The 25798-nt window shown below is 42.0% G+C and overlaps 1 protein-coding gene across 1 annotated transcript in view; it reads right to left on the bottom strand.

Moving 5' to 3' along the window:
* Nr4a3 (nuclear receptor subfamily 4 group A member 3) overlaps positions 1-25226 on the bottom strand; it is a 30939-nt gene extending 5713 nt beyond the window's left edge. The window contains exons 1-6 of the mRNA XM_026379223.2: positions 25164-25226; positions 22930-23894; positions 19146-19275; positions 18491-18663; positions 8702-8901; positions 6388-6566 (exon numbers count right to left, since the gene is read on the bottom strand). Of these exons, the coding sequence (XP_026235008.1) occupies positions 6388-6566; positions 8702-8901; positions 18491-18663; positions 19146-19275; positions 22930-23892 (1645 nt within the window). The 5' untranslated portion in view covers positions 23893-23894; positions 25164-25226. The remainder of the gene's footprint in view (positions 1-6387; positions 6567-8701; positions 8902-18490; positions 18664-19145; positions 19276-22929; positions 23895-25163) is intronic.
* Between the last annotated feature and the right edge of the window lie 572 nt (positions 25227-25798).

Raw genomic sequence — 25798 nt, 5'->3', positions numbered from 1 at the left:
TCTGCAATGTTCTTTGCATCTATCTCCTCTTCAGTACCAACTTCCTCTCAACTAGGTGTTCAATACCCGCTACCTAAAATGTTTTAATAGCTCCTGACTAGTATTCCTGCTTCCTGTCTCTGCTGTAACCCATCTCAGGTAATTCCAAATTCATTTATTAAACAACATCAAACAAATCAACATGTGTATAGCCTAGCACTGAGTATTTAAAAATGGTAGCTATTATTTTCAGAGAATCCCCACAGCCAATAGGGAATGGTCTCCAGATCAGTAGCATCAAGTAGCATCTGGTTAGGAACGCAGAATCTCAAGCCCTGCCCCAGACCCACCTCATCAGAATCTGTACCTTAACAAGATGGTGTGTGTGTGCATGTGAGAGCTGGAGCTCTGCTCTAGTCAGTCCTTGTCCCTAGAACTTGCTTAATTCATCTGTCCCTAGGATTCATCCAGCCTCCCTCTGTCAACCCCCAGGCAGTGAACTCACTCCCCAAAGCAGCTCATTCCATTTTAGATAATTCTGTCTATGAGAATTCACTCCCTAGGGGAGCTTATTCTAGTTTCAAATAATTCTGTGGTAGTTTCTTATATTGAGCTAAATTTTGCTATCTTATATTTTCAGTTCTGCCTGAAGTCCATACAAGGAACATCAAATTCTCTTCTTCCTGGCAGAAAGCAGGGGATGAGGAAAGGGATGGGTGGTAGCTGTCAGGAGCGCCCTCAAGGAAAAATGAACTCTCTTTTTGAGTAGGCTGGCTCAGAGACAGCCAACAATTCCAGCCAAAGGGGAAGGAGAGGCAGGAGAAATGTATTTGTAACCAAAAGCACCAAGAAATAGGACTTCCTGTTCTGAGCTCCACCTCTTTCTCTAGGAAGCCATGTCACTGCTACTTCTCATGTCACATATGACATCCTTTACCTACAGCCAGCTCCAGAGACACTGAGCCCACGCTGGTCAGGAAGCCACAAGTCAGTCGGCAGTCTGTGTTGAGGTGTGGTAGTACTTTTCAGTCTGACTGTCTTTGAGTAGGTGGGTGTCTGTCTCTCCAACAAGACCACAGACTCTTTCAGGGTAAAGGATTGTGTACCTGGCACGTAGCTGATACTCCATAAATATTATCTGCCTTGTACACTTCCAAGAAGAGCTAGCTATTCTCCTGAGAATCCATAAAAAATGTAAGATAGCTAACATTTAGGATATTAACACTGCAGGTTTGTCTTAATTTTTTTCTCTGCAAAGTACACATTAACTCATTCAATTTTGACAAGAAACCTACACATAGTCAGCATTATCTGCCATGGTCTGAATGCTTGTTTCCCACCCTGTCCCACTGATGTGTTGAAACCTAATCCCCAATGTGATGGTATTAAGAGGTGGGGCCTTAAGATCATGAGGAAAGAGCCCTCATGAACGTGGTTAGTGGCCTAATGGAAGAGGCTCAAAGGAACTTGATTGTCCTTTCTCCCATATGAGGAACAGTAAGAAGGCACCACCACCTGTGAAATAGACCAGACACCAAACCTGTGGCTGCCTTGATCTCAGACTCGCTGGCCTCCAGAAGTGCAAACAATAAATTTCTGTTTTTTTTATCTTACCTTAGGCATGTCCCTTTAAGAAATGAGAAAGCTGATATTCAGAGAAGGTAAGAAATTTCCCAAGATTGTTTATCTAGGAAGTGGGCTGGTAAAAACTTGAACTCAGATCTCCAATCTCCAAAGCCTGGAGCCACTCTTTTTCAAACTATATTACTTGACAGTTTTACACCTAGTTTTCCTAGTAATGTTGCCGATGGCCATAGCTGATGCAAAAAACAGGGTAACCAGGTAACCATTTAGAGTGAGCAGGGGAGCTCTGGAAAGACAGGTGGTGGAAGGTGTGGCAGGATCAGCCACCCGTCTGTCCCTGCCACGTCACCGTTTCACCACTTTCTGCTCTTGATTCTGCCGTCCTTCCTCCTTTTCCGTCTTAGAGGTCATGTTCCATTAAGACCAAGAAAAATACAGATAGAAGAGAAAGGAGTCATTGTCTTGCCTGACAGAAGACCTGAGTGTGGAAAAGAAAGCCATGGGGAATTTTTTTTTTTTTTTTTTTTTGCAAAGTGGCATTTGGGGACATTCGAGATTCCCTCCACCATCTGGTCCAAAACAATCCTTTCCATCTATTTTCCCCTATTACTATGTGGAAAACACATTTTTCTCCGAGGTTAAGTCATAATATCAGGTCATAAGGTCAACCTCTCCCAGATGCAGTTGTTGCCCTGAAAATCTTTTCAATTTCCCCTAAGTGCAGGACATGCTCTCACCACAAGGCCTGGGAACCATAACCCACAGTGGTTTCCTATCTGCTCTCTCAGGCTCACTCCAGAACATATGGTCATCGCACTCTGTTCCTTGCCCTCTACTTTCTACTGAGATCGTAGATATGATTTAATACATGCATAATGCACATGTTTTCCCCCAAATGTGCTTAAGTGTTCCACTACCATGCCCTTGGCATCTGGTTTCCTTGATCTGGAATGTTCTTTATATCTTCCCATGTCCTGATTGATGCTACTTCTTTAGGAAGTCATTCATGACCAACACCTCCACTGTCTGCATCCACTAACAGCTGGCAATTTATCTGGACTTCTCCTGCACCGAATTAGTCCTTTTTCAGGATATGAGCAGTCATCACCATACATAGAGTTCATTATATCATAATCATATGTGACTTCCTGGTAGACTATACACTTCCCAACACCAGAGTCCATGTCTGCTCATCTTCACATCCCAAGGGACTATCACAGTTCCTGGCCCATACTTATTTAATAAATGGATAGTTATAAACACTAACTTCTGTTTGGAGGGCTTCTTATTTATTAAACACAATCAACTGCACCAGATATCAACACACTGGCATCCCATCAGAAGTAAAGTATTTCCATTACTCCAGGAATGTAGCACTGGCCAAAGGTAAAGGTTAGGGTACATAAACCAGGGACCTAAAAACATTTAAAATCACAACTGTGGGGAACTCCCTATTACTGTAGGAAGGGAGAGTGATCTTAAAAGAAACCATTTCCTGCCCCGCCTCAGCACCTAGTTTTTCATGAGGGGGCCTAGAGAGAATAGGAGGAAGAAGGAAAAAGAATTGGGGTGGAGGGGAAGCCATGTTTATCTAAGTCACCAATATTTTCCAGGTTCTTAATGCTTATCTGGAAGCAAGACTTGCTAAACTCCTAAGACCCTATTTCACTTTTATGAATTCTTCTCTGGTTTACCAACAGATGATTCTGGGACGATTTTTCTAATACCCATAGCCCAGTTGACTTTCCACAATTCCTCTTTATGATAATGGAACTTATTCAGAAGATTCATGTGAGCCCACAATCAAATGAAAGTTATTGTCCACAACAATATGTTCTTCTTCCCAGGCAGCCCCTCTTCTGCTATTTCCTGACGCTTTTACAGACTTCACACCCAGCCATCAATCACAAGAGAGTGCTGACTTATTTTCCTTGTGGGTTATAACCACGGCCCCTGTAAGAGCCGTAAGAGCCGGCTCTGCACAGGCTGGCTGGGCTGAGGACTGGAACTAGAGCTGGCTTGTAGGGGAGGACAAAAGACACAGCCCTAAAGCCCCAGGGCCCTTGGAAAGTGCAGCTTACTTACTTTAATACTGTGTCCTCCCTCAAGCCTCTCTCAAGGGTCCAAGGAAACAATCCCCAAACCTACTGCCTTCTAAAGCCATCACCTGTTTCCTTCCAATGCTAGGTTTGATTTCAGACCAGACAGGGCTTCCAAGGAGAAAGAGCAGGTGTATGCTTAATTGGGGCTTGGGGAGGAGGGAGAGAGCCTCTGCCACTCTCATCCCAAGCAGGAAGGCAGGTGGATTGTATGTCTATCCTGAGTTCAGCTTCACTACATCACAAATTCAGTTTTCTGTAATCCACACAGTTACCCCATGGAATAGATATTGTTATTCACATTTTACAAAAAAGGGAAACTGAAGTTCAGATAGAAGAAATCCATTACTCAATAGTTTGATTCCAAAATCCATGCTATTTCTGCCATGCCAAATTACCGCCTCCTCCAGGAAGTCTCCATATGAATGGGCAGGAGGCTGAACAGCTATAACCATAGCACACAGCAAATGGGACAAAGACTGTCCCCACCCTTCTGACTCTGTACTCCACACTGAACTGCCAATCTCCCCTGGTAGGGACTGCCTAGCATCCACATATCCTGGTCTCTAAGTTACCCATCAATTTCCACCTGAAGAGGAAAACAACAATCACCAAAGAGATGTAGGCTTCTGGGGCGAGACTTTCTCTTAAGCCACAGCTCTCACTGTAGAACCGGCCACTGTTTCACTTTTAGTCTCCTTCCTGCCCTAATTTGTGCTCAAAACCATAAGTCAGGTTAGATCTTTCTAAAGTGTGAGCCTGGGCATCATGCTCCTCTGGACAAAACTTCTGTGGCACCCACTGCTCTCAAGATAAACTCCCCCTGCCTACTTAGAGGTGGAATGTTCTTCATACCCTGCCCCACCTGGCCTGTGGCCCAGTAGCATCTCCCATCACTCTATTATTCAGTCATTTCAATATTTTTTATTCATGCCTGGAATTCTCTTTCCTTCTCTCCTAGCCTGGAGACAGCCTCTGCTCTCATGAAGGACCAACTCCTGACTGTGGTCTCTTCTGAGAAGACCACCCTCACCAATCATCCCTCAGCACTTTGTACTCACACCCTCATCTCCACTGAGCACTCAACACCCTCCCTCACATGCATGAGTCTGTGTGTTCTGTCTCTTCCAGGGATGTGTACTATCAACTTGAAAAGTAATGGCAGGTGTCACAGCACCTAGGTAAGTGGACATACATCGATTAACTAGACCTAAGACCCATCTCCATGGAGATGTGGCAATGGTCTGGTTTTGCTGGCAGAAATCTGAGGCTGGATCTAATTTTTGTTTTTTTGTCTTCTTAAAATGAACTAAATTCCATAGTTTGTGGTATTGAATGTCTAACTTTCCTAGGAAGAGCTGAATGGTTCTAAAATCGAGTTGAAGAGCTTTGAGGCAAAGGAAGCCTTTGAACCAGTTTCATTAACAATCTTGCTGGAATAAAACACTTGGGCCTTAAATGTGCTTGTTTTCTTTAGGTGCTGTGGCATGCTATTGGAAAGTCCTCTAGATGGAATCCATACTCTCTTGAGACTGCCTTTGTTTTTGTTTCATATGTAGAAGTCAGTAGCAGCCCCATCAAAAGAAGTGAGTGTCTCATCCAGAACCAAAAATCAAGAGGAAATTGAGCTCCCTTTGAAATGAACATGCTAGTGCCTCATTTCTAACTGCAGCATGTGCCATTTACTTTACTTTGCCTTTAAGATTGGGTCAAACGATGCACCAGCCCAGCCTCCGAAGGCATACAACGCATCTCACTTTAGCTCAAAGGAGAGACCCCAATATGGTGTGTGTGACCAATGCCTGGGTAAACCAATGCACATCTCTGATGCATCTAAAACAGGATGTGCTCAGGCCTTTGGAAACTCACCACCTGCCTGAAAAACATTTCCTCCAGCCAAGAGCATATCAGGTTTGATCTTCACCCTTAGTTCACAGACTAGCCTGTGTTGAGTCTGACCAAAAAGACAGAGATGAGACCTGGACCTGGCTAGTCCTTTCCGGACCACATTGTCCGTGGCTATCACTGCCTCACCAGGCCCCAGTCTGACTGAAAATGATGAGAGCTAACGGAAAACTCTGTTAGTGTGGAGGGGAAGGGGTGTTGGGGCTGGGCCATGTAACCACAGGCAGATGGTTGGTATCTCCTCTCCCATCCAAAATCCCCACTTCTTTGTCTTCCTAAAGATAGAAAGGGAGACAGAAATCTAGAAGGAGAGTAGCATTTATTTATGCTTCTAGTTTTAAAAACTGTTGAGCTATTTTTGCTTTTGACAAATATCCATTTTCCTCAGTCCTCTCCCAACAAAGTTAATAAGTCAAGTTGTCATTTATATATCTGCAGTTCTTTGATTTTACTTTGGCTTACTGGAGAGGGAAGACTTGCAACCTCTGCCCCACAGGGATGGGCTAGTTAAGCTAATCTTTCTTGGAAACCTTTGTAAAAACAACTCTGAAGCAGCTAGTCCAACGGTCAACAGAGCTCTGCTAGAAAGGCTGATTTTCATACAGTGGGTTTGTTGACAGTGGTAACCACCAATAAGCTAGAAATCCCCTTTACTAGAAGCACATGACAGCAAGCTGAAGACACATTTCCTTGTTTAAACTAGACTAACCATCACAGGTTTCACTGAAGTGGGTCATTTTCACAATGTTCTTATGTGTGTGCCATGGCCAAGGCCAGAATCCACCTGGATCACTTTGGGATTCAGCAAGGTCAGGCTTACCTGTGATCATGCTCAGTGCTGACAGGCAGGCTAAGGCTTGGATATCAAGGTTCAGGCTCTGCAAATTTAAGGAAAAGTCTTTAATGGAGTCGAGCCACTCCCCAAATCCACGAAGGCACTGAAGTCGGTGCAGGACAAGTCCATTGCAGAACACAAACTTATCTTCAGCAGTGTTTGACCTGGGGGGGCGGATGAGAGGAGACACATGAAACAGGTCTGTTGGGTCTGGCCAATATGATAACATGATAACAGGCAGACAGCCAAGGGGCAGTGTTCAGAATCTCAAGGGTACTGTAAAGTATGCTGAGGCACCTCCACGGAACAAGACTATGTACCCAGGGGGTAAACAACTGGTACTGCCTGTCTGCAATAACTTATGGGGGAGCATCAGCCCCAGGCAAGATAGTTTCATGACACCTGTCTTATTCCTCCATTCAGTTGCTGGCTTGCCCTTGGACAGGATATGGAGTAGCAGACAATCATGGACTACAGAGGTGAAGCCCAGTGACTGGTCCCATGGAGCTCCTGAATTGGGCTTGTCCCTTATTTTCTTAAATGCCAAAACAGATAAGACCTGAGGCTAGACACTGTAATTCCATTGTGCAGATTGTAAAAGCATCAAGTCCTACCAAGCACCAGAAGTCAATCACAAACTAAAAACTGAACTAACTGAAAATTTGTATTTCCTTCTCTCTTTGAACAGTGGGGCTGCAGAGGGCTATTTATGTGGCTTGGTAGTAAAGTGCTTGTCTATCATGCATGAAGCACGGGGTTTGATCCCCAGCACCTGCCCCCCAAATTAGAAAATGATTATTTCCATAATCATCATAATCATTCCATTCATCTCTTAAGAAAGGTGCTCTGGAACCTCTAGTTGGACATGATAGCTTAGCAGTGTGACCTTGGACATTCCTTAAATCTCTCTGGGACTTCCTTTCCCTTATCCATAAAACAGGAATTCAAATTGTTAACTCCTAAGGTATTCAAGGGAATTACATAAAATAAAGGATTGGACAGCCCATGCACTGTGCCTTTAGTACACAGGAGGATGCAAAAATATTAGTGGTAACTAATTCTGAATTCCACGTGGTCCTTAATTTAATCTTAGTTTAACTTTATAATATCTTACTACACATTTATCTATGTTGGCCTGTCACATTCACAAGTCAACATGCTTTTTGGATGAATAGCTTTATTCATTCCTTCACTCAGCAAGTATTTACTGTGCACCAAGTATGCACCATTACTAGAGCCAGGCACTGGAGAAAACTTGGTGAATGAATAGGACAGATATGGTGCCTGCCTGAGTGGAGCTTACTGTCTACTCTGCTGTGCACATATTAGATGACAGTCACAGTGCTGCTGGGCTCTGGCATGCACTGAATTGGCTGCATTGAGCTAATTACTGACACTATAATTGTAACTTCACCTTTCCTCTTCCCCTGATCCTGCCACACAAGGCACATAGGACAGAACGATTCAATCTTAGAGTTTAAACATGGGCCTATGACTGTGGGAATCCAAATGAACAGAGCACAGGTTAAACACGCAGGTGCTGGATTTCTTCCTATATGATTTAGTGAAGTGTTGGTATCATCTCCTAAGAATAGGAAGATGGAAATAAGCATGCATGAATAAAAACAGTAATAAAGTTTAAAAAAAAAAAGAGCTAACTGTGGGATATATGAGAGGAGCTTGGAGAGATCTGAAGCCTTTTGAAAAATCACTTCCTCTTGTGTTTGGTGTTACTGAGCATGAGAGGCTGGACCAAATCTTTTGATGGTGTGTGTGTGTGGTGGTGGTGGGGGGTGCTGTTCTTTTGGAGTAAAAGCTGGGGGTTGTGAAGCTGTGGAACTCTTTAGAGCCCCATCAAATATATAGAACAATAACTTGCAATAGAAACTTAAGAGGTAAACACAGTGTTCCCAAGCAAATACTTACTCCCAGGAAATACCGTATCCACCATGAGAATCTTCCTAGAACCATAGAATATCAAGGCTGTTAGGGACTTCAGACATCAGCACATTCATCCTCCTTATTTTACAAAGGAGGAAGCTGGATTTCCAGTAAGGCAATAACCTGCTCAGGCTCTCACAGCAAACGCATGTTAGAATTGGGACTAGAACCCAGAAGTCCTAGTTGCCTCCTCAGTGTTCCTTCTGCTACCTACTGCTAGTGTTTCTAATACCTGATCATATTTCCTATTTGCTCCTTGAGCAAACTTTTCGCCAATTATTTGGTTGCAAACAAAGAATTTTGAAATCTTTTTCAAAGGAAGAAATAGACTGAAGGAAAATGAAATCATAGTAATTACCTGATGGAAAGTCTGAGAACAAACAGCTCCAAAAAGGCTGATTCTATAAGTAATGTCTGATCTTCTTTGGGGAGATCAGTAAATCCTGGAATCTTTTCTGCCCAGCTTCTGGATACATCAATGGAGGCTGTCAGAAGGTTGTAGAACTGTTGCACGTGCTCAGCATCTGTGCCTGCAGTGGCCTGGTCAGTGGGACAGTACTAAAATGCAAATCACAGAGAGCAGCGTCATCCCGATTCCTTGGTAATAATACCACCATTTACAAACTGGCTCTTCCCAGTCTATCAATGCCTCAATCTTTACATTTATTTTAAGGTTCCAAGGTTTATAAAATCCTTTTGCATTCACAGTCTCATCTGATTCTCACAATGGCCCCGTGACATCAAAAAGTGAATTCATTATTATTACTCAATAGACAAGGAAAATGGTATATGTCCCTTTAGTTTCCAGTCTTAACTTGTCCTGCAAACATCTGGGGAGCTTAAAAGAGAAAAAAGAAACACTGGATCCCCAGAGATTCTAATTTAATTGGTCTGGGGTGAGGTCTGGCCATCAAGAATTTTAAAAGCTCTCCAGATGATTCCAAAGAGCAGCCCACATTGAGAACCACCGCCCTAAGGGTGTGGGTCTGCATGGACCTCCAGGGTCTAGTGATTCTGGGATAGTACAGTGGTTTCCCAACAAGAGGCCATGTTAACCCAGCAGCTCTGGATGATGTTCTGGACTAACAGCATTAGCAACACCTGGGAATTTGCTAGAAATAAATCTCTGGCCCCAACCCAGACCTACCTAACCAGAAACTCTGGGGGCAGGCCCAGCAGACTGGTTTCTTCAAGACCTTCAGGCAATTCTCATGTACACTGAAGTTTGAGAATCATGGATTTAACCAATAGGAGAAAGAAACAATTTTTTTGCTTCCTTCAATGGATTTCTGTGAGACAAAAGAAACTAAGAAGTATGTGTGCGTGCGCGTGTGCGTGCGTGCGTGTGTGTGTGTGTGTGTGTGTGTGTGATTAGGGGGTGAAGTATGACCTTGGCAGAGCTTAGGCAACTGTGTGCCTTCAGACACAGGACTTGTGGCTACTTAATGAAATGAAACAAAATTTAAAATTCTGTTCTTCCTCATCATACTAGCCACATTTCAAGGGCTAAATAGCCAAATAAGGAACAGAATGTTTCTATCACTACAGAAAATCTACTGGGCAGTACTGATCTAGAAAGCTTCAAAAGGGAAGAAGAAAGGTATAGCAGGAATGAAGTCTCTACCTAGCTCTTGAATTTTCTGGTAAAAGGACCAGTTTGCTTGAATCATGGAGGAAAAATTTTTCTGCTTTGGGCAGGAAGATTGATATAGCAAGATAATACTCAACGAACAGCAAACAACACAGATTCAAGAGATATGCAGAAGCACACATGTAAATATGGGTGCCTTCACATTAACATGGCTCAGTAAGATTTTGCATCCCTTCTCTCCATTGATCCTCAGGGGCAAGGATTTTAATCCTTATTTTACAGAGGAGCAAACTGAGACTCAGAAACTTTCCCAAGTCACATAAGTGGCAAGCCAGGACTTAAACTGGCTCTGGGACTTCAAGTCCTTCACTTCCTGCCTGATGTTACTAGTTGGTAGTTACTGAGATCTTTAAAAAGCTTCTAGCTTTACAATAATTAGAGCTCTTCAGGTAGGTATTTATTGGCCCCATACTTCTGTCAGCAGCACAGTGGCTGGCACATAACCACCCCTCAATAAATAGTTGTCAAATATTCGTTTTTTTCAATGAAAGAATAGTCAGGGGAGTGCCTAGATTAGCTGCAATACCCAAGCTGATTGGAAGAGAAACAGTCACTAAGCAGGAAGGTATTGACTTTAGAGCTACCTAGGTATGAGGACTTACTAGGACCTACTTACTTTGGTCTTTTTATTTTAATTTTTTTTTTATTTTTTAGTTGTTGATAGACCTTTATTTTATTTACATATACATGGTGCTGAAAATCAAACCAAGTGCCTCATACATGCCAGGCAAGTGCACTATGGCTGAGCTCCAGTCCCAGCCCTGACTTGGTCTTTTTAAATTTGCTTTTTTCCAAGAAGCATCAAGACATAACTGGAGAAACATCAGACTCAGAGCCTAGGAACTTTATATCAGTTTTGTCCTGGCCCCTAGTTTGTAAAAAAAAAAAAAAAAAAAAAAAAAAATGTAGCTCTATTTCACTTTTCTGAGCCCCAGTTTTCTGTTCTGTAGAATAGGGATAATAATACCATTTTAAAAATTTTGTTGTGATGATTAAATGTGATAATATATGGAAAGGGGCTGACATGTAGAACAAGTGTAAAGAACCATGGTGGTGATGGTATGGGTATAGGTTGTGATAGCTGAAACTGTCACCATTCCTCAGCTTCCTTATTTATTGAATGGGAGGATAGGCTAAAGTGTGAATTTTCTCATTTTCACTCTATTTTTCTAAGATCCTATAATCAGGTCCAGTTTAAAGCTCTGGCTCCTTTGTTTCAACAATCTCACAAAGTGTCTGGGATTCTATGAAATCATGAATATTGTGTGATGCTCTGGACCATGGGACTAAAGTCCAGGAAGAAGTATGACCTTCCCAAGGGCATTCGAGGATGTTGCATGGCCCCTTATCACAGGCATTTCCTACCACTGCCTTTCAGCACACACACCCTAACTAGGGGAGAAAAGAGGGATTTTTCTTTACTTTCTCCTGTGAATCTAATACTGTATACTTTCCAAAGGCAGGATAAAATTCAGGGGAGGTCCCCCTTTGAAAAGTTGATAGCACTCCATGAGAAACCTCCTAGTGAGTGGTAGTACGAAGAAGAGGATAGTACGTTGGACCCAGTAGCTGGTCCTCTGGGCTATGGCACTGACCTGCTGTGTAACTCTAAACAAATCCCTTAACTTCTCGGGCTCTATTTCTGTCTCTGAAATAGGAATCAACTGGATTAGCTAATCACTAAGATTTCTTCTGAGTCTTGCATTCAGAGATTATAAATATTGCTAAAAATCACAACAGATACAATGTTATTGCCTAGAATTTGACACCAATTCAGCATTATTTGTTTTTAACTAGTGGGTTAAATGGAGAGAAGAAGACTAAAGGATGTAAACTCTCCCCTGGAGATGGGATCTAACAGCCCCCTCTTGCATTGACTTCCCTGAACCGTGGCTCCTGACTCAACAGTCACTCAGCTTCCAATATTTGTTCAGAACCCACCAGAGCGCGTAGCTTTCACCTGGGGTCCTCTGCAGGCCCCTGCCCCTGCTGAGCTCACATTTCACGCCTCCTGCACTCAGGGAAGAGCAGTCTCTGCCTGCCCTGTGTGTGTGCTTTTCTCTGATGGAGCCCAGCAAGGAGGAAAACCAGCAGGTCTGGCCTGTCAGTCTCTAGCCAGGCCCTCTGGGCTTCACCTGCAGTGATTCTGGTCCAAGTCCCAGAATTCTGGAGCCAAACTGGATTCAGCCTGAGCCACCAGTATCTTGGGGGTGACTGGAGGGTCAGTATCCAATGCTGGGGGAAAAGAAAAATCATCTCCTCTACTGAACATAAGATTTAAAAAAAAACAGAACAAAACATGCCAGATTCTTTGCCTGCCTTAGCAGTTTAGACTTGGAGTTGGAAGAACCAGATTCCCCAGTCCTGCTTCTGAGCTCTCTTACAGAGCTTTGACTCTGGGCAAGGTAAGTTTAGGTTCACTGAAGAAAATCTAGGAATGGATGTTTACTGATCTTGCCAATCAAATCCAGGCCAGATATAGAAGAATTTCTTAAATAAAATTTTCTTGTTTATGCTAATTTTTAATTCCAGCGTATGAGAATAGTTGAGCCATCATAATCTGTCTTTACCACTAGTCAAAGATGTAGCATTATGTCTAATGACAGCCAGTGCCAAATGGAGATTTCTCTGAAGCAACTAGAATGAGAATCCAGAGCCACAAACAATAGCATGGGTATTATTTAAATGAAAATGCATCTGTACATTTCATGCAATAATAACCCAATTGTATAAGTTAGATTTCAGCAACAGCCTAGGCCAAAAAATAAGTTATTTGAAAGGAGAACATCAACCAACCATAAAAAAAAAGTGATGAGATGCTTTAATAGTTTAGTAGGATCAAATATTTATCTCATTTTCAGTTTTAGCTAGATATATAAAATATCCTAAGGATGCATTTCTCTCTCCTTAGTATGTTATTTTTCTCTGGGTCTTTATATCTCTAAAAATTTTAGACATGATCATTCTATGAGTCAAGCAATGTATTCTTAGGTTCTTACACTTTAAACAGTGATGTTTTAAAATTGGCAATGAATGTATTTCCCCACAAATTTCTTCTTTTCTTATCTAACTGCCTGCCCTCCTCCCCTGCAAAAAGCCAAAGCCCATAAAACTCCCCTCCCCCGATGAATGACTCCACTGTAGTTCCAAATTTACCTTCTTTCTCTTTCTCAGGCATGAGAGCTTTCTGAGGGCAGGAGCTTTGTCTTGTCCAACAATCAATGTGTTCACTACCCTAGCACAGTGCCTGACATCTGACAGCCATTCAATAAATGTGTTAAAAAAATTAATGTCTTTCTGGAAAATCTGTATCTGTATTGTTCAATCTTTCTGAACCTGAGGAAAAACTGGGAAAGTCCAGGTCAAATTGATGGTCATTATTAAGACATTGGTGGCTCTCAAACCTTAATGTGCCAAACAACCAGTTGAGGCTCTTGTTAAAATATAAATTCCTGCCTGCATCCCTCTTCCCTCAATTCGGATTCAGAGGGTCTGGGTGTGGCTTGGGATTCTGCATTTTAATGCAAACACTGGAGTTTTTCTGGGTATCACTGCTCAGGGAAATCCTGAGCTGTACTCAAGAACAGAACTGTAGAACTGTAGCAGGTGTGTTGGTTAGAGGGTCAGGGAGAGAAGGCTGGAAGGGATCACAGGAGTGCAGTTAGCCTAATCTCTCCACCATTCAGATGAGGAAACTGAGGCCCTTGGAGGGATAGGAACTGGCCTGAAATCATCTAGTGAATTAATCGTTGGCAGTTTGAGAGTGTCTTCTGTGAAGATTCATGAAACCACTCTTTTTCGGTCTTCTTCATGCTGCCTTCTCCATAGGTTTAACATGTGCTAGCTGCGCTGCCTCTTACAGACTATTCTGTGAACACTTAAATGCCATTTGCTGATGCCTCGTTTTGTCTGGGCAGCACCTCTTGTATTTGCAGTCTGTTACTGCACTAAATGGCATTGATTACCAGAAAACATCCTAGTGTGCTGAAAATACTTGGAATGACCAACTAATGAGGACATTAAGTATATTTTCTCATTAGTAATTATGCAGGCACTGAAGCCAAGCCCAGTGTCTATATATACTTGTATTGCTAAATTAAAAGCAACTGTGGGGCAGAGAATAGCAGCAGTTCGAGAAGAAACAAATCAAACGTGACATGTTTTGACTGCACTGATGTACAATGATCTGAGCTCATTTTTGAGGGAGAGAAGTTTGGCCCAAAGGAGAAGTGAAGGTCCCAGAGCCAGGAATGCGTCACAGGGCTCAGGAGCTCTTGTTCTGGCCTCTTGAAGCATTCATTCCCTCTGTGACTTGGAACAAAACCCTTCCCTTTCCCACAAATGGAGAAAACTGCTCAATTTCTACCTTCCAGGCACATATGCTGTTACATGGAGATTAAAACATACCACGGCTGGCAAGCAGCCCCTTTCTCTACTGACCTGATTCACTGCGGGAAGATAGCACCTTTAATAAATTGTATCGGTCAAATCAGCTCTCAGACTTGAAGCTGACAGGGCAAATTCTTATTTAAAATGTAATAATTTATAGTAACTGTTAAAATCAGTTACTGCTGAGGAGTGGGACCAGGCAGGTATAAATGAAGAGAAAACAATGTTCTTTTTTTTTCATTGTATCCACTTCTAAATGGCTTGTTTTTTAAAAAATGAATGGGTATCTATTACTATTATTGTAAATTTATGAATATCTAATAAATTGTCTATCTTTAAAACTCTAGTAAGTTGCCATTAAATAGAAGTGGCAATGTAATGACATGGAAATACCTTGAGTGATGTGATTTGGGTCTTAGCCTAGTTCTGCCCTGACCCTAGGCAAGTGAGTTCACCCCTTTAAGTCTTAACTTCTCTGAAAATATGGGGGCTGGATTAGATGATCTCAAGGTCACCTCCAGGTCTGTGAATTTGCAAATATAAAACTTTAAGGGAAAGGTTATGAAAGTTGAATTTCATTGAATGACAGACTTAAACTACTGAAACCATACATTTTGCCACAGAGGGTTTTAAGTAGAAATTATATAAGAATATATGCTATGGTGCCTGGTTCAAAGTAGGCAGTCAACAAATTCATTTTGTTTCATTCATTTCATGTACTAAGGTTTTGATAGAGAAAAAAAAGCAAGTTTAATTTTAATTAATATCAAGTTATTTAGCCATATGTATTCTTGTATGTATATGCATATGTAACCACTTGTATTTAGGGATGCTAAAGGAAATCTCAGAATCTTAAAAAAATATTAAAGAGTTGGAAAGGACTTAATATGTCATCTAAAATAACCATACTTCTGATGCTGCTGATCTCACACTTTGAGAGCAACTGCTTTGACCTCAGAGTGAGCTGGAAGAGGTCCCCTTCCTTCTCTATCCAGCTCTTCCTGTGGGAGCTGTAGTCCTTTTCGCCACAGAGCAAAAGAGTGGCCTCATTCCACGAAATCTTCCTTTCTCTCTCTCTAGTTCCATTTCCTACAACCATCTCTTACAAGTTCCCAGAAACAGCATCCACATTCTTCTTAAAACCCAGCCTGGAACAATCTCAGTTTTTGAAGAGTGGTCTGACAGGACAGAGTCCGTGAGACCATACTGAATTTGGTTCTGGTCCAGTACTTCTAGCACTGCAGGAGGTAATTCAGCATCCCTCTCTTTCACCACACACATACTTTGTGAGTTCATATTGAGTGTCTATGGAATAAACTCCCGAGATTCTTCTTAACATGAACCACTGACAAGCCAAGGCTCTCCCACTTTTTTTCTTAATTCTAAATGCTGAGCTTCACATTTATTTTTGTTAACTTTCTTCATGATGGCTTCAGCCCTTCCTGTTCCAACCTGTCGAGATCACTCTGAATGTTGATACTGACATCCATCATATTAGCGATCCCTCCCAGCTTTCTGTCATCTGCAAATGTGATCAGCATGCTCCTATGTCTTCATCCAAGTTTTTGACGAAAACTCACTGTATTTTTTAAAAAGTCTTTTAATTTACTTGATTTTGGTCCAATTTTTGATAATTCTGTAAAGCTATCTAAAAAGTAGGAGAACCTAAGCTATAAAGTTCAACCTGAACTCCAAAACAATGCAATTAAAATAAATATGCTTTGCAAAATTGAGCCAGGCCCCAAAGGTAGTCTCAGTGTGACCCAGACTCTGGCATGGTCAATCTGCTATTTTGGACAAAGCTAACAATTAAATTGGATAAATGTTTGTTGATGAGGATGATGACTCTAGACTAACAGACTGAATGGTGCAGAGGCAAGCAAACACACTGGATTGATTTTTCAGTGTGGAGACAGTTCCCAGCTGGGACAACTCAAAGTGCTAGGGAAGGTTTGCCACTGAATGAGTTATTAGGCCACATAGGCTGATAATTGGATAATCCGGGGCCAAAATATCACTTCTGGGGCCTAACTTCCTGGGATTGACCATCAGGAGTGATGTCAAATGCCCTGGAACAATGTCAGATTGTGCGTTGTAGCCTTGGCCAAGGCAGTGCCTAGATGCTTCATTCACAAAGATGGACCACATGGGGAGGGGGAAGGGGTACTTTAGGGAGAAGTCTTCATTCCCAATACTTTTTCCAGCATCCACTGACTGAAATCAGAGAGGCAGTGAAGCTTGGTGTTAAGGAGCACAGAATTTGGGTTCACTATACTTGGCTTCTAAATTCAATCTCATATGCATATTAGCTATGTCCTTGGGCAAATTAGTCCTTTAGCCTGTCCTAGTTTTAATTTCCTCATCTGTGCAATGGAGCTCATAATACTTACCTTAATGGTGTTACTGCACGGTACCTGACATATGTAGTGTTCTTACTAATTAATATATTCAACTAATGGCAGAGTAAAAAAGTTTGGTCAAGGAAATAACATATAAAGCTCTGTGCTAAAACTTTGACAAGTATTATCCATATTTAATTTTCATGAACAACCCCAGGAAGTAGATGTTATTGCCCTATAACACAGATGAGAAAACTGAGATATTAAAAGATTTAATCAGTTGCTCAAGGTGACCCAACTAGGAAATGATGGTGTTGGGATTTTCATCTAGGCATGCATGCTTCCAAAGCCTAGGCCCTTAACTACTGCATTATTCTGTTATACTATTATCTGAGACTTGACTTTAGTTAAGAGCTGCTACTTGTAATCAGAAGAAGAGTCCTCAGCCTTTGGTCCTAATGATCAACTGTGATTCTCCTAAGGAGTCTTGTGATCAGGTATAGAGAGGAGGCTTCACAGTCTAGTGAGGGTGGGGATGTGGGAGAGAGGATCACAGCAGGTACACCAATCATTTCTGTCAACACTACAACTGCAAAGGGGGGCACACAGCAAAGACACACTTCCACACTTTGCCAGACAGTTAACTGGATGACTGAAATACTGACTAGACCTGAGGAAAGCAATCTGGTAGTAGCTACCTATCAGATAATCCAAATGGAGACCCCTGTACTGGTCTGGCTTTTTCTGTATTTCTAAGTTTTCTTTTCATCAAGTGGAGATAATGATCCCTACAGTCCATGACTGGTTAAGGATTAAATAAGACAATATAGCACAATGTCTTACATGTAGAAATTATTCAGTAATTGTGATCTTTTTCTCTTCCCTTTCCTCTTCAGCCAGACCCTGTCTTATTAGAAGTTTGCTTTTCTAAATCCTTAAAAACAAACAACAACAACAAAAAACTGCCTTTCAGTAATGTTTGTACACTTTTTTTTTCAGAAAATCCTTTCTCATGGCTCTAAATTTGCAGAAATCCAACTGATGAGATTTTATTATATCTTATATGAAATAAAAATGGAGATATGTTGTGGCTGATTTAAATCACAACACCGGTAACCATTTAAGGTTTTTAAAGTGTTTCCATGATTCTTGAAACATCCCTCTGGGGTTAAATATCATCTCCACTACAGGGATGAGAGAGCTGAGAGCAGGAGCCAGGTAACACAGGCAGGAAGCAGCAGAGGCGGCATTCCATCCCAGTCCTCCTGACACTATCTGATGTCAAGGCCAGAGCTCACTCCTCTCCATCAATGATCTAATTCCTCTGAATAAGCAGCAGGTCAATCAATTCCAATGCAGTTGGGGAAACTGCTTAAGAATAATTTGAGACTTACCTAGAAGGTTTGACCATAATATGGAAACAAAAAGCAGAAAACAGTAGTCACTTTGTGGAGACCATGAAAAGAAATCTACAAATTGCAGTTCACCTGTGCAGATTTTCATTGGCACAACCACTAGGAACCCCACCACAATGGGTATGACAGGTGCAGCACTGTCAGGGTCATTTGTTAAGGCATTTAGAGACCTAATAACACATATTGTTTGATGCAATAGATGCACTAAATTGCAAAATAAAAGGAGAAATATAGAAAAGGTATGAAAACTGACTAGCATGGTGCCAGCACAGTCATTCAATCAACTCATACTACTAGCATCATTAATAGAGATGCTGATCATTCACTCCAAAGCAGGACATCATAAAACTTACTCTGGAATAATCAAGATCTCTGGGTGTTGAGTCTGTTAAAGCTCGGACAAGGGCATTCATCATACAGATCGGAGGAGAAGGTGGGGAGGGCTGAGAAGGTTCCTGCTGTAGTGGGCTCTTTGGTTTGGAAGGCAGCCGACCTCTCCTCCCTTTCAGACTATCTGTACGAACAACTGATGCAGAGAGAGAGACATAAAACAATCCTTAGGATTATGTTATAAAAAATATTATATTATGATTATGTATAAATCACAATAAAAGGAATCAAAATACACCATAGTTGGACAATTATTACTAGGAACAACCATTAAAAAGTGGTAAGAAGTTTGCAATAATATTCAACAATGATTTAATGTGAGTTGAAACAGGCAAGCAAAAAAAGACAGCCCATACTTACGTTTGGTAATGAATTAGCCCTGAAAGTCTCCTTCTTAAATAGAACAAAGATGCATGTACACAAGCTGTCTATTGATTTTGAGAAATTAGAATTAGTAGTCTGTGGCTATTTTTAAACATAAAATACATCATACAAATAAAATGTTGGAAGGAAAGAGATCCTAGGAAAATTTACCATCCCATCATAATTATTAACATTTTTTTTGTGATGACTGAAAATGCATATAAGCAAAGTGGATGAAAAGCATGACATTCGTACCTTCTTTAACCATTCCGACACTGAGACACTTCTGAAATCGACAGTACTGACATCGGTTTCGACGTCTCTTGTCTACTGGGCAGTTTTTATTTGCCAGGCAAACATATTTTGCATTTTTCTGCACCGTTCTCTGAGAAAATACAATACAGAGATAGTCAACTAATAGTTTCTGGAAAGAGGTAGGACCTGACAAGATGTATTTTAATTACAATGTGAAAAGCGACAGCGCAATTCGTATAATTAGATAAATTTAATTTCCTAACACGCTAGCCTGCAGGAAAAACAATTTTATTAGTGTTAGCTGCTGACAATGAAAATCATCTCGGATTGTTCTGAAGCAAGTCTCAGGAGACACCCAACTCTGAATGATAAAATCATATCTGAAATTACCAGGTCAACATATCATACCTTGGAGGATTGGATTATCTCCACTTTTAATATCCCTTTGGGAACAATTTTCCACTTTGTTCCACTCCCCTGATTATTGCTGACCTTATTAAAATAAAATCAAAATTATCTGGGATGTACTTTGTATGCTATCACTATTGTAAGTCAAATATCTCAGTAACTGGCTTTGTTATTCAATAGAGATGAAATTGTAAAAAAGCAAAATAAGGGTTTGTCTTGTTAGAACGTATAGGAAATAAGGTTTTAACTCAAAAAGAAATTAGCTTATTTGGCTTAGTTTATCATTAAAGGATATATATGGTAAACTGGCCATTTTTCATTTTTTAAAGCAAAATCTTAATACTGAATACTAAAAGTGACTGACCATAAAGAAGAAAGAAAAGAAGAAAGAAAGGAAGGGAGGAAGGAAAGAAGAACAAACAAACCCCAGGAGACAAATAAGAGCAAGAGAAAGATAGAAATATGAAAGTTACATATTTTCAGTGAAAATTCTCATTAACTGGTTATTTCATAAGTGACTATTGATGCAGACACCAAAACAGCTATATTATAAAAGACACATCATAAAACTTGGGCTTTGATATAAAAACAACATATTTTTTCAGAATCTGTAGAATTTTGAAATGACACATGTAGAAATAATTAAATATACTTTATGCTCCAAAGTAAAAAAAGAAATGCTTGTTTTTTAAATTGAAAACATTCGTGCAAATGGATACATTTCATCACTTAGGGTAAAACTGCTCAGAAATTACCTGGATCTATACAATCCCAAATACAGTAGAAAGTTGGAAATCTATTTGGGAAGTCTGGCTGCATTAAAAAAAAAGAAAAACTCAGATAACTTTGGCTTTGTGACCTATTTTGCGTTCAAAATTCTAGGTTTCCTTTCAACCTTTCCTTTATTTTCAGTGATCCTCATCCCCATGTTTCAGTTTTCATCTTGTCACCTTTTAATTTTATCTTAGAATATGGTTTCTAAATTGCTTATATAAGACTTAAAAAATATAACAAAGCCAACCTCTCTCAAGTTTAAGACATATTTGCTGAGTTTAAAATGCGAAATTCTGAGACACAAACACACTTTTTGAGTTTCCAGCATTTAAATTTTCAGCAGTCTGTAAGGATAGGAAACTTGTGCTTTCTGAATGAAGCTCTCTTTCATTGAACATGCAGTAATTTCTAACACTCTGTTTCTTGCCATTATCCTCAAGGCGATATGCCAATTTAAGTGCCAGTGGCATTTTGCTTCAGGTATACATTTTCCCAATAACCTGAAGCCTTCCCCACATTTATGTGTGCCTGCACAGTTTAAGGACAGAGAGAGATCGTTACGGTTCAATCACTGGATTCCCATCATTAACTGCACTTCATGTCACATTTTTAAAGAATTCAATTTAATGGTAGAAAGCCACTGGGTAAAACCTGCTCCCGTTCCCTTAATTAACAGATCCGTGGGGTTGTTCTCCCCCATCCTACCCCCACCATTTCAAGTATAGATTTGTTTTCAAGGGATTGTGGAGAAAAGAGAGGCTGTTGGAAAGCACTTAATGGACATTTCTAGATTCAGAATGTATGACCACTCCCATATTTTGGTCAACTCTAAATTATTTAGGAGTGATTCTATTTGCAGACTACTCATAATTCTCTTAATTGTTTTCCATTCTTTTCTTCCATATCCTGCTTTTCCCCACTACTCTTAATGATGTACAAATTAAACCTGCTAAGGGAATGCAGTTACTTCAGAGTTACCCTGGTTAAGAGGAGGAAAAACATGGCTAAGGTTCTGCATTTAAGACATCATAATCCTGCATACCTGTAGGGCACTTTACACATTGCAAAGTCTTTCCATAAGCATTTTCTCATGTATCTGCAGAATTCAATTAATGACACGATTACCATCTCCACATCAAAAATAACTGATGCTTGATGCTAAGTATTCCCATCCACAAACATGTGCATTTTTACAAATACTTTGTAGTTTTCATTTAATAATGAACTATTGTTTATGGCCTTTTAAGAATTCTAAAGTGCTTTTGCATATATTTTTATCTCCTTGAATACTCACAGCCTTTCTCTGAGTTTTATTCATAGATAGGGAACTAAATCCTAGAAAGAAGTGTCATGCACAATGTCATACAACTGGTAGGTGACAATTTAGAGGTCCTATTTGAGTCTTCTCACTCAGTTCCTGAACATTCCCAGATATATCCTATTGGCCTCCAAATCCAAGTTACCCAATCAGGATTCTGTTTCCCTTCTCTCTCTACCCTGCCCAGCAATGGAGGCTAGGGAGTAACTTGTGTGGGTTTACAAATGCCTGAAGTAATGGTCAATGGCATGGGGAGGAAGAAGAGTGGCACAGAAGTAAATGTCTGAAGCAGTCTGGGAATGGCAAGCGGTAGAGCAGCAAGAGAATGAGTTCCCTTCACCAACCTGGGTGAAAATAGCATTGAACTCAGAAGTCAAGAGAAGCCAGCTGGACCCATCCTGTGTGGAGTTAAATCACTGTGTACAGGTAGCTCAAGGGTTCACCTCTTTTGGGATTAGCTTCCTCAGGGGAAGATGGATGACCCTCTCACTGTCAAATTCTCCTTTGGGTTTATAAAAGAATGAACAATATTGAAACCTGGCACTGTGGGTGGTATATAGAGCAGGAAGAGCTCCTAGATGAGTGGATTAGTGAGGTCCCCAACTTCTATCTCCAGTGAAGGGAGTCACCCAAACTCCATCTAGACAGTTACACTATCTATTCTGCCAATGCAGAGCTATGAAAAGGGTAGGTGCTTTGGGGACACAAAAACATGAGTCAGCATCCTGCTTCTATCCCACTCTGAGTATGTGTCCTGTCCCAGTTCAATGACCTCTCTCACCCTCCCTGACCCATCTCTGAAACAAGGATAATCATCAAGACACTGTTGACCAAAATAGCTTTTGAGTGGTCAGAATTCAGTCTCAGGTCTGGTTAATTCTAGAGTCTCAGCTCATTCTGTGAGGATTAAGCAAGATACAAATGTCCAGGGCCTGCCATGCAGATCCTATCCCCTCAGACTCTCTGGACGGACAGAAAAGGAATGCATTTTTTTTTTTTTCATTATAGAGGTTACAGATCCTTCTGACAATCTGCTGAAAGCTCTCTCCAGAAAAGTGCTCATAAGGCAATGTCAGATCAAGAACCCTCACGTCCATCTCTGGGTGGCCTCCTGACCATGGGCCTCAAGTTTAAAACCCCCAGAAAAATGGGTCTAAAGTGTAAAGGCGACACCTCTCAAACCGTGAAGGACAAGAATTACGTCTACACCCACTAAGATGATAGCTTCAGTTAAGGGGCTGGCTGCAGAGGGGAGGGGGGCGCCAGGAAGAGGTGTGTGCTCACCTTGAAGAAGCCCTTGCAGCCCTCACAGGTGCGCACCCCATAGTGCTGGCAGGCGGCGTTGTCCCCGCACACAGCGCAGGTGCCCTCTCCGGAAGACGAGCTCCTGTTGGGGGGCGATGGCAGGCTGGGACTCTCGCCCAGCAGGCTGGTCGCGGTAGGGGAGGCAGTGAGGCCCAGCGGCGGGAAGGCCAGCGCGGCCGCTCTCTTGGCCAGCGGCAGCCCGTATGGGTGGCCCTCGAGCGCGGCGGCCTGGCTGCCAGCGGCGGCCGCGGCTCCCAGGGGCAGGCTGAGCGCTGCAGCGGCCGTCGGGTCATAACCGAGGTGGTGGCCGCCGGCAGGGCTGGGCGCTGGAGGGTGTGGCGGCGAGGGCTTGAAGTGGAAGAGCGGGAAGCGGGCGCCCGCCACGGTGGACACTGCTTTCATCGGCGGGTCCAGCAGCGGGCCAGGCGCAATGCAGCCAGGAGCCGAAGGCAGCGCATCTTCCCACAGCGCCCCCGCTTGCGGGGGAAAGCCCGGCGTGGTAGGGGTGGACGGCGGGGACTGCTTGAAGTACATGGAGGTGCTGGGTAGTACCTCGTCTTCCGGGCCAGAGGGAGGAGGAATGGACGGCTGCTGCTGCTGCTGCTGGTGATGGTGATGGTGATGGTGGTGGTGATGGTGATGATGATGGTAGCCTTGCGCGCGGCCCTCTTCCATCTTGATCAAAGGCCGCGGCCCAGAAGGAGGCATTTGGTACAGGCAGGAGGGCTTGAGTTCGTAGCTGCTGGAGTAGCCCTCCATGAAGGTACTGAAACTGGGCAGGGACGTCGTGGCAGTGGCCGTGATCTCTGTACTGCCGAGGTCCATGGTCAGCTTGGCATAGTCGGGGTTCATGATTTCCGTGGAGTATTCAGAGCCATACGTCTGTGCTGCATAACTGGACCCTGGAGGCGAAGGGCTATACTGGGCTTGCACGCAGGGCATATCTGCAGGGGCAGAGAAAAGGATCTTTCAGAAATAAGGCAGCACTGGACTCACTGCTTTCTACTCTGGGAAGCACAGGAAGTGGCATCTTTCTGTTAGCACAGACTTTCCTCCTCCCTGGGAAGTTAGCTGAATCCTGAAAAGGGGCCACAAGACCCAGAATCTGGCCTCCTGGGAACCTCAGTATCCATCTTCTCTCTTGCCCTGTTTTCCACCAGACCTGGGAACTTGATATCTTTCCTCATAAGCCCAGAGATGTATTTTATTTTATTTTTTTCCAGAGATGTATTTTAAAAAGTGGCTTTGAGTGCTATAAACTAATTGGTGTGACTCCTCAGTCACAAGCTGGGAGGACAAAGGAAAAGCCACTGAATGACCTGTTGGTTAATTTTGGGAGAAAGAAAGTCTATTGGTCTCCCAAGCCACACATATTGATTTGTAAATTTATGAGTTAGTCAAAAAAGATGTCCTGTGTGGGACTTACTGGCCAAGGGAGACAGTGACATTTTAACATTTTATGAGTGCCAACTGAGGCTGCCCACACACGTTGTGGTTGCTTTTCCCCACCCCCTCCACACTCCTCTAGCAGCCAGTACAAACTGGACCCTTGTGATGACTTCAGCCAGCTAGGTGGTGAGGTAGGAACATAGGCCCAGGAAATGGACTGGGGGAGTTTGTGCCATCTGCAAAGAAAAAGACCAGCAGCTGCAACAAAACACCCACCAAACCTGCTCTCTGCTACACTGTATTTGTGTGTATGTGTGTCTGTGAGCTGCACGCACATGCTTGCGCATGTGTATCCCAATTCTGACTAATAAGATGTATCAGTGGCTGTTTAATCAAAACAGTTAATAGTTATAGCTATCATAATACGCAAGTTAGTCTAAGTTTTTTTTTTTTTTTTTTTTTTAGGGCAGAAGAATGAATTTCCTAGAAAAGAAGAAAGCAATTTATGAATAGACTTGGTTTCTCTGCCAGTTTGACTATGTTAAATCCCCAAAGCAAATGGTATCCAAGGTGCTTATTATTGTTCAGAGAGGTTGAATTGGGTGAGAAGATCCTGAAAGCTAATGGCTCTAGTGGATGATTTATCTGATTATGTTCCTTCTTTATAGCTAAACAGTATTGATAAAATAGGCAGTTTCTGGTGGTTGGTTTTTCTGAGCCAAAGGAAAACCTGGTACTTAATGTCTGTTTGTAGTGTATGGAGTAAAAGGTGTGACTAATAGAAAAGTGAGTACTTCACATTTCCTTTGACATCTTTCTCTTACCCACATTTCCAAATCTGATTGAGTCATGCGTGTATGGGATGAAATCTTGACTTGAAAAAAGGTGATGAGGGCCTGTTGGAAGAAGCAGTGATGAGGAGGGGCCAGTTCAAGCCTGTCTTTTTTTCAAGCAGGGCCTTAAAAACACACTAGTTGAAATTAAAGGATTAATTGTCTTGGTGTCCATTTGTTGGGATGAAATGAAAGGCGAATCATTTAAAAGAAAGAACACTGCCTGCCCAGTCTTTCTTCTTGTATCCCTTCAGCACCTCTAGGATTTCTCCCTTAGTCTTTTCTCTCATTCTTCAGTACCATTCCCTACCTACTGCTTTTCTTTGTGTTTTTCTGAAGTTTCCAGCTGGAAGATGAGCTTGCTGGGACTGTGTTCTATTTATCTTCATATCTCTGGTGCCTACACAGGCCTGGCATCTAGTATCCCTTTAACAAATTTGTAAAGAGGTGGTGCAAACCAAACCTGCCGTCCTTTCTTTTGCCAAATTTACATCTACTCCTTGGCTTTCAGCTCCTATGTTTTTCACTTTCCCTCTGAGCTTCAATCATTCAAACTTCTGCACCCAGATAATTTTGGTTTCATACAAGCAAAATCATTTCAGAACATCCCTCACGCTCTAAAGTGA

The sequence above is a fragment of the Urocitellus parryii genome, chromosome 4 (assembly GCF_045843805.1).
Source record: "Urocitellus parryii isolate mUroPar1 chromosome 4, mUroPar1.hap1, whole genome shotgun sequence".
Classification (NCBI taxonomy): Eukaryota; Metazoa; Chordata; class Mammalia; order Rodentia; family Sciuridae; genus Urocitellus; species Urocitellus parryii.
This window is presented reverse-complemented; position numbering and strand designations above follow the sequence as displayed.